The sequence below is a fragment of the Kryptolebias marmoratus genome, linkage group LG6, assembly GCF_001649575.2.
Source record: "Kryptolebias marmoratus isolate JLee-2015 linkage group LG6, ASM164957v2, whole genome shotgun sequence".
NCBI lineage: Eukaryota > Metazoa > Chordata > Actinopteri > Cyprinodontiformes > Rivulidae > Kryptolebias > Kryptolebias marmoratus.
In genome coordinates, this window is record NC_051435.1 from 24,643,197 (window position 1) to 24,652,018 (window position 8,822).

Below are 8,822 nucleotides of genomic sequence, written 5' to 3' on the forward strand. Positions count from 1 at the left end.
CCAAATGAATATTAGCAATGAATGAGTTTCATTAGCAGGATGACTTAGCAATAAGCAGGCCTGTGTATTAGCAAAGCCTAATACACAGTGTTGAACAAGAGCTGAATGTACACACACAGAAACCCACACTTGGTCTATGTGATGTCATCAGAGGTCAGGCTGTGTGTTCTATTACCACGGCAACGCTGCACCTGTGCGGGTCAAAGACGACAGAGAAGGCACAGAAAATTTGTACGAGTACATGCCGAACAACCAGGCACTGTCCGAAAACTATACAAGATATCAAAAAGCTGCTTTGGTCAGTAATACTTGAATGTCTTATGGTGGCATGAACCTTTAAATGGTGTTTCTAGGTGGAAGTATGCTGTCGTAATGAGCTTTCCAAAAACAGTAAGAGACTGATTTTTGGATCGATCTGCAATGTATTTCAATGAGAAAGAAAGTTCTGAAACGGGCAAATGCCGAACAACCATTCGCTGTACAAAAACTATAGAACGTATTGAAATAATTCTTGGACCGTGAGCGAAAGGAGAGATTGGTTTTCATTACTTGTTTTCACACTTCTACAGTGCTTTGTGTCAGAGATATGACGAGTTAAAAACATCCTTCAAGCCAACGCTGGGCAAACACATTTGCGAGAGATCTCAATGGGAAGAGATAGGAGATCTTGAGGGACCACTCTGCCTTCTGGGGCCATTTGACAGAAAACTGTAATACCTACAGGAAAAGTAAACACATTGCCTGAAAGAAGACAAAAATGCCTACATTTCGATATATAATTTGTTCATGCATCATAAAAGATGTGGGTGTAGGAACAGTTTTTTCGCTAAGAAATGTGTTGTGCTCAGACGGCTCCACACTCGTTAGTGAGGTTAGAGTGTAACTGCCAAAATTTCAAGAAAATTCCGAAATTTTTGCATGTTTTTTGGCGATTACGTCGCCATAGTAACATGACACGCCAATAAAAATAGTAGCCCTCATGCCGAGACCGAGCCAGTCGTTCTGATATAAAATTTGTGGGGGTTCTTTGCCCGGTTCGGGCCACATTAAGGGTAACGGAAGAAGACCATATAATAAAGAGACATTCTATCGAGTGTAGAATAATAGGTGCCTGCATGCATTGCATGAGGCAGTACAATGCCTTGCAAAGCAAGACATTGTACTGCTCTCTATGCACTGCTGGCAGGCCCCAATAATGGTGAAAATAATTGAGTATAACCAACTCAGAGAGTGAATTGATACACATTTGAAGAAAACAACATTCCACAATATTCAAATATTTGAAGAGAACATTGTTCGAAGAACAAATTAGATTTTTGATTTTACTCAAAGTTCTGTTACACATAAATCTTTGCACTAAATCAGTTGTAGAAATTAAGGAGCAAAGAATCTTGATTATGCACATACATTTTGGCTTTGGCCAGGATTTGTACAATTTTGGAGAGATGTCCATTTGATTTTTTTATGCTCATATGACAACTTTGCTGTCGTAAAAAAATGCTTCAAGAGGTCATTTATAAACTGTTGTTCTCCGTCTCACTGTTTATCAAATCATGTCTGTGTAGAAGTATTCCACTATCTGTGCATGTTCATAACAACTACAAATGCGTACATTTTCTGTACCTCCTGCCATTTAGCAGCACCTTTAACATGTCAGTCTCTCTTGCAATACTTTTTATACTATATTTTACCAGTTTTACAGACACTAACCTAAAATTTGGTGTAATAGTTGCTGAATCATTCACCACACGTTCTGAGCTCTAACACATTGCGTGACACATTGCAATGCTGCATGACATTGCATTGTTTTCAAGTTTTGGCAAAAAAGCTACTACCCCATCATTTCTCATTATAAGCTAATCTTAGTTTGAAACTCTGGCATGAAAGGCAGCAGGCAATATACATTTCTTTTAGGAATGCTAGGTCTTTAATCTTTTGAAATACACTTAATATGAGAAAGCAAAGAGAGATAACTGCTTACGAAGTTAGATCTGATAAAGACAACTTGGAACTACCTCTTTATGGAAACTACACAGATTATTACTTTTGACATAAAAAGTGTGCAAACTTCAAACCCATATACTTTCCCATGTCACTTGTAACAATAAGATCACACTGGCTCAGTTTACAACACCATACCAATGCTTAAACACATCTACCCAACTTTGTTTTAAGTTTGCTACTTAAAAGAGGGTTTCCTCTATGCACGTAAAAATGTCATATATGATGGAGAAAGTTGTGTACAGTATCTAGAGCTGTCTGACCTCTGAAAGACCAGTTACATACATACAAAAGTATAAAAGATGCAAGCCCTTTTTAAACCACTGTTGCTGTCCTTATTAGACCTAAGATTTGTTTTGGCTGAAAGAGTGTGAGGCTGAGACTAAACACCAAGACTGGCAGCAGCCTGCCTGCAGGCCCTATTGACTGAGATTTGAATGCAAGTCTCATAGATTCTGCCAGGGGTTTCAAATTTAAATATCACAGTGTCAAAATGGCTGTGTGCAGCAACTTAAAAAAACTACTTATAAAATTCAGGTGAGAAAAAAACCCCATTTGATTTGTGTGTTCTAACTTCAATAACTACATATTAGTTATGGTTACAATATTTTTACTGATGATGTTAAACATTAAGAGTGTTATCTTGACCAAGATACAGCATCTAAGTTATTTTGGGTAGGCTTTTTCCAGGTGTTTTAGGCCATTTGGGGGGGTGGGGGGTGGGGAGGTAAAGTGTTAAAGGACTTGTGTCTCCAAAAGCATGGCAACCTGGCAAAAACTACTCTTGTGCTTGCTTTAAATAACTCTTCTGTAAAATGTAGTAGGCTATATGGTAATTATTAATTTTGGCCCATTGAAAGAGAGAGAGAGCATAATTTGGTACCAAAGCATCTATTGCTTAATTTTTTGCATTTTTGGTTGTTGCTTTGCAGAGCAGCTGATGCACATTTCTCCATGTTGTACTCAATGACATTTGACACATTTGACACATTTTACAAGCTTTGTTTCCTCGAGATGAATAATAGAAATGTAAAAACAAAATCAAAATTATGCTGCATTGCAAAATTACTTTATTTTAGAATTTAAGCACAGATAAATAATGCACATACAAGACAAGAGGCCCACACTGACTGGAGAACCAAAGCACAGAACCATTTGCTCAGGGGGTTATTAGTCTTTGCTCTTCATCAATGATTTCAAATTTTTGGAGATCTTGTTGGAGCACCAAAAAATGTAACTTTACAGAAAATAAATCTCTGTTGTTTGGGTTGTCATTTCAAATGAACTAAATGTTCACACAGGGAGACTATAACACTAATTTGTCATTGTTCAAAAGAAATATGTTTAAAATAACTTTAGAGAAGTGCATGTAACAAAATGTAATGTTTTTTTGTTGTTGTTGTTCAAGAGGTCATTTATAAACTGTTGTTCTCCGTCTCACTGTTTATCAAATCATGTCTGTGTAGAAGTAACAAACGCAAAAATTTTGACTTTCTAACAATTTTAAAGATGAAATTCTTCAAATTGGACATTCTGAGTTTAAAATACAGAGACAATGGCAACAGTCACAACAACATCAATATAACAATGCAAAACAATTTATGGCAAACATCTAAGTTTAAAATCTAAAAGGTAGAATCTAAGTTTACTGTGGCTTGACAAACAACCTTTTGAGGTGTTTATAAATTTCTTTCATTTTTAGTCCATATATGATTGGATTGCAAAGAGGATTATATGTTATCATTTGCAGTGTCATGACAAAACGTGCAGTCTTTGAAATATCCGATTCTAGTCTAACTATGATCACATCAAATGTAAGCAAACAGGAATAGTTAATTAAAACCAGAAGGTGTGGTAAACAGGTCTGTGCTGCTTTTTTCCTGACTTCCCTGCCACTTTTAGAAGCTATTATAAGAATTACCGTATAAGTGAATATGATAAAAAGCACAGGAAGAAGACTGATATTGAACAGAGCAACTAAACCATATGTTAACAGTGCTCTTGAACTCATACAGAAAATATAGTTAATCGAGTTATTACAAAAAATCCCTTTCAAAGTGAAGCTACAGAGTTTTGAATGAGCATTTCCTATGAGTGGCACAACAATATGACAAGCAGGTATAAGCCACGCTAGAACTAGGAAAATGCTTATAGTTGTTTTTCCCATGATAGCTGGATATCTCAGAGGTTTACATATGGACACATATCTGTCAAAGGCCATAACTGCCAACAGTAAGAATTCTGATGTGCTTAAAAAGTAAAACATAAAAATCTGAATGAGACAAGCTGGATAAGATATGATCTGCTTTTCAGATAAAAAATCAATCAAAAGTTTTGGATAGACTGCAGTGCTGAAAAAAACAGTGTTAATTAACAGTGCAGCAATAAAGATGTACATGGGCTCATGAAGGTTTTTGTGAATCACAATAAAACATACAATAGTAGAATTACTGCACATGATCAAAATATAACCCATGAGCATGATAAAAAAATAAAGAAATCTATATTTTTCCAACTCCACATGACCATCAAGAATAATGTATGTTACGTTCATTTCAGTCATCAGAATAATGACTAAAAAGGGGTGAGACAGCAGTGTTTAAAAGCAGCACCTATGAGAAAAGAAAATTCACCCTTATGATAGTTGTTTTCTTAGTGTACAGATATCTACATTAAATTGATGTGTGTGATGTTCTCATCTTTAGATTGGAAATCTAGTCAGACCAACTATTTAAATAGACCTTATTCACTATGGATCTCATTATCTATTTCATGTAGAGCTGTTGGCATGTGAACCTCCATCCCATTGACAAGTGTAAGAACATTCAGAACATGCTCAATTGTGTAATAAAATATAGTGCTCTTTATAACAGAAGTGTTGACAACATACATGTTTATTTCGTGCTCTTGTGTACATTCATCTGATTGCACAACTGCTCTGTAAACATACATGTAGCTTCTCTCACCATTAATCCTACAGTCAACATTGAATAACAGATGCCATTTCAATGTTAAGTCTACAAGTAGATGTTACTTATACCTGAACATGAACTTAAATTTAAACCGCATCTAGCCCAAACACTTAAGTCCTTATTGCTTGGTGGTTTATATGAACCTGTAGTTATACTGTGCATTTTTATTTTAATAGCAAAAATCTTATCATTTAATGTGTCAAAGAAACAATAGACCTTACCTGCTGACAAAATACCTGCAGTACATTTTAAAAGACAATTACTTATAATTTAAAAGAAAATACAATTTTCTACATGAATTGCATATTGGAACTTGAACTAAACAGCAAAGGATGTTGTTTGATTTTATATCATTACACCATTACTTCTGTTTGACTAGTCAGTTCAGTACAATGCAAGAAAGACTTGAAAATAGAGTCCATGTTTGATCCCCATTGTTAGCAGTTTAAGATGTTTATTTACCTTTGACTTTTAGACTACATTTAGCTCGATGTTGGCCTAGATGTCTGTAGCCATTGCAGACATTGTAAGAGATCATGATCTCTCACACATGAATGTGTGAATGAATATTTATCTATTTGCATCTACCATCGAGACCTGTGAGTCCTAGAGAAAACCTGAGAAATGATCATTTTTGTGTGAAAATATGCAGTATGAAAACTATTCAAGTGTTTTAACAACTATCTCTTTTGCCCTACAGGAGAACTGTACTCCGTTATGAGTGAAAGAATCTTCATACAGAGTGAGATAAAGGCTTTTTGCTCAACCTCAAAGTCTGAACATCTTAGTTGTTATTAAACTTTGATAATGAGTTGAAGAGACAGCCTTGGAGGGTGACTGCAATTCAATTAATTTTGCAGTTCGTTAGGTGGTTTGTTTTTGTCATTTGTCCATGTTTTGTTTTTGTAACCTGAGGAAAAATATTTTTGATCAGTGTTTTTGTTTTTGTAAGTCCAACAGAGAAAATCATAAAGGGAAACTTAAACTGAGAAAAAACCCTTTTTGTTCTTTTAAGAGCAATGCTCCAGTTTTTGAGTCGAATGTCTCCTGATTCCTGCTATAACAGCTGCCTCTTTGCCAACCTCTGCAAACATCATCACAACCTCAGGTGACCCTTTTTTTTGCAAGTTGTACAACTGTGTTTTGAGCAGCCAATTTTTTTTTTTTCACGTCCTGTTATGGCATTTCAGGCATACCATATAGAGAAGGTGGCTGCCTATGTGTCCCAAGACAGATTTGCTCTACAAAAAGGATATCTCAAGATGAAGTCCTAATTGCAGGATTTACTTTATTGAATCAAGACTGAATCTAGGCCACATTGTTGTAATGGTAACATGTTTGTATGACCTTCTACCATCATGATTATTAGTGAATCAGTGCATGAAGGTGTGTGTGTGTGTGGGAGGGGGGGGGGTGAGCGTATGTGTAGCAGAAAGACAGAAAGACTAAATGTGTAGGAAAAAAAAAAAGTGTATTCATGTTATATGGGTGTATATGTGCGAGTATGCCACCTGGAGATGCACAGTTCAAAGAATGCCGTGAACAGTAGAAGGCCTGTCGTCTAAAGCACCCAAGAGCAGAGAGGACAGGTGGATCCAGCCCCAGAAGGCAGCAGCAGTCCCAGGCAAACAGACACCTGGCAATGCACCAAGGCAGCTACGCATCCACATAGAGGTAGCACAGGGTCAGCAACCCCTAGGCCAAAGAGATACAGGGCAAGATGCTGAGTACAAGGTCCACTAAGGCATCCATGCCACCACTGTCGCGCAGGCCAAGCCTGGGACCCAGCACCCCAATGGCCTGGTGCCCATACCAGTCCCCGGCAGAGAAACTGCCTAGTACCCAGCAGGAAAGACCCACCCCAGAGACCCCTAAACACCGGGAAGGTACCGGTCCACCATTTTCAATCTGGCTATTTCATTTTAACTTATGCAAACTCATAAACAACATCTATTTCCAGTCTCATGTTTCATTAAAACTAACCTGACAGAATTAATAACATTTTCAGACCAAATTCCAAAGTGGGCTATTTACCAAAATATCAGGTTCACAGATTTGTCAAAGGTGAGTAACCCAGAAACAGACAGACACAGGAGGATTAGCAAAAGGTAAGTGATTTTATTTACAGCAGTGACGAGTGAAACGGTCGGGATCTGGAGGAGAGGTGTAGTGGTAAGTTTTTGTTTCATCAAAGGCAGGTAGTAGAAAGGATCCGACAGGCAAAACGATCTTACGGGCGTGGTGAGTAGGAGAGGCTTGGAGGTGAGGTCCCGGATTCCAAGGTGAGCTAGTTCCACATGGCGGCACCCAGGTAAGTGGTTTTCAGGTCTGAGGGTCTTGTCATGATGCCCTGGAACCCTCTGCCTCCCTCACCCCACTTAAACAAATGTTTGTTGTGATTATTCTATCATAAGCTAATCGTGACCTCATTTCAGCAATCAAATCATTTTAGTGATATCGAAGTTTGTTTACATTTTATCGTAACCTACTTTGAACATTATAGTATTTTTTATAGTATAAAAAGAAGTGGAAGGAGTTATCACTTCAGACACAACTGGGAACGTGTTGCTGTTGCTTCTTGTTGGTGAGTTGTTGTCTCCATTCAGCTGAATGTTTGAATAAATGTATGATTTGTTTTTAAACCTCTGGTTTGGACTCGTTTTGTGTGTCCGTCTTTTCTGCAACATCAAAAGATCCAGTGAGAGAAACTAAGTGGTCAGGTGAGATTCCTCTGAAAGGAGTGAATACTAAAACTTGGTATTCTCAACAGCCGCTTATCTGGGTGTTCTCTGTAGAAAGTGGTGATGAGTGCAGGATCCAGGATGAACGATATCGAGATCCAAGATCTCTCCTCTGGCCTGTAACCCTCCCAATAAACCAGGTATTGGAAACCCCGGCCGCGGTTTCGAACGTCCAGGATCCGTTTGACAGTGAAGGCGGGGTGGTCATCCACCAGCCAGGAGGGTGGGAGGAGGCTGGTAGGTGGGCACAGGGGACTCTCCTGTACCAGTTTGATCTGGGACACGTGGAATGTTGGATGAATCCTGCAGGTAGACAGAGTCTGACAGCTGATGGGTTGATGACACGCTCCACAGAGTAGGGTCCAATGTACCTTGGTGCAAGTTTCCTGGGGGTATCTTTCAGATTAATATCACGAGTTGATAGCCATACCTCTTGCCCCACCCGGTAAGATGGAGCCACGGAGTGGTGACGACTGGCAAATTTTTCGTTCTGTTGTGTAGTCCATAACAGAGCTCTCTCTGTCTGTTTCCAGATGCAGCGGCATCAGTGTAGATGGGCTTGAACAGAAGGAATCAGGCTCTCAGACTCTTGATTGGGGAAGAGAGGTGGATTAGAACCCAGATAGACTTCAAAAGGTGAAAATCCAGTAGCTGACGAGGTGTGGCTATTGTGAGTGTACTCTACCCAAGGTAAATGTTTGCACCAGGTTGAGGGGTTACATGAATAACACCCTCTCCTCCCCCTAATGTTCTCTGGTCAATATGGCGATGTTTAAACATGCCCTTTAAAATAAGAGACACCACAAATATAAAGTGCACAAAGAATACAATTCATAACGCTGAATCAGTGGGAGCCCTGTGCCTGTTTCTCAGTAACGAGACAGTCCCATCTAGGGCTTACAGAGACGTTTGTTTTTATGTCATAGTTTTGGTGTTTTGTTTGATGGTTTTTCTGGTTCTTGTTCTGCTGTGTTTGTCTTTTGGATTTGTGTTCATGTCTTGTCATTTTCACCTCCCCAGTAACCTGCCACGCCTCCTTCTCTCATTCTTCTTCTTCTTCTTCTTTCCTATTATGGCGGATTGCAAGCAACTTTAAGGTGCATACCGC

At 38.6% G+C, this 8,822-nt stretch overlaps 1 protein-coding gene across 1 annotated transcript; it reads right to left on the reverse strand.

Annotated features, from left to right (window-relative positions):
- Positions 1-3,646: 3,646 nt before the first annotated feature.
- Positions 3,647-4,564, reverse strand: LOC108229341 (olfactory receptor 13C2). The gene has a single exon (XM_017405006.1). The coding sequence runs from the start codon at positions 4,562-4,564 to the stop codon at positions 3,647-3,649; it is 918 nt and encodes a 305-aa protein (XP_017260495.1).
- Positions 4,565-8,822: the final 4,258 nt, after the last annotated feature.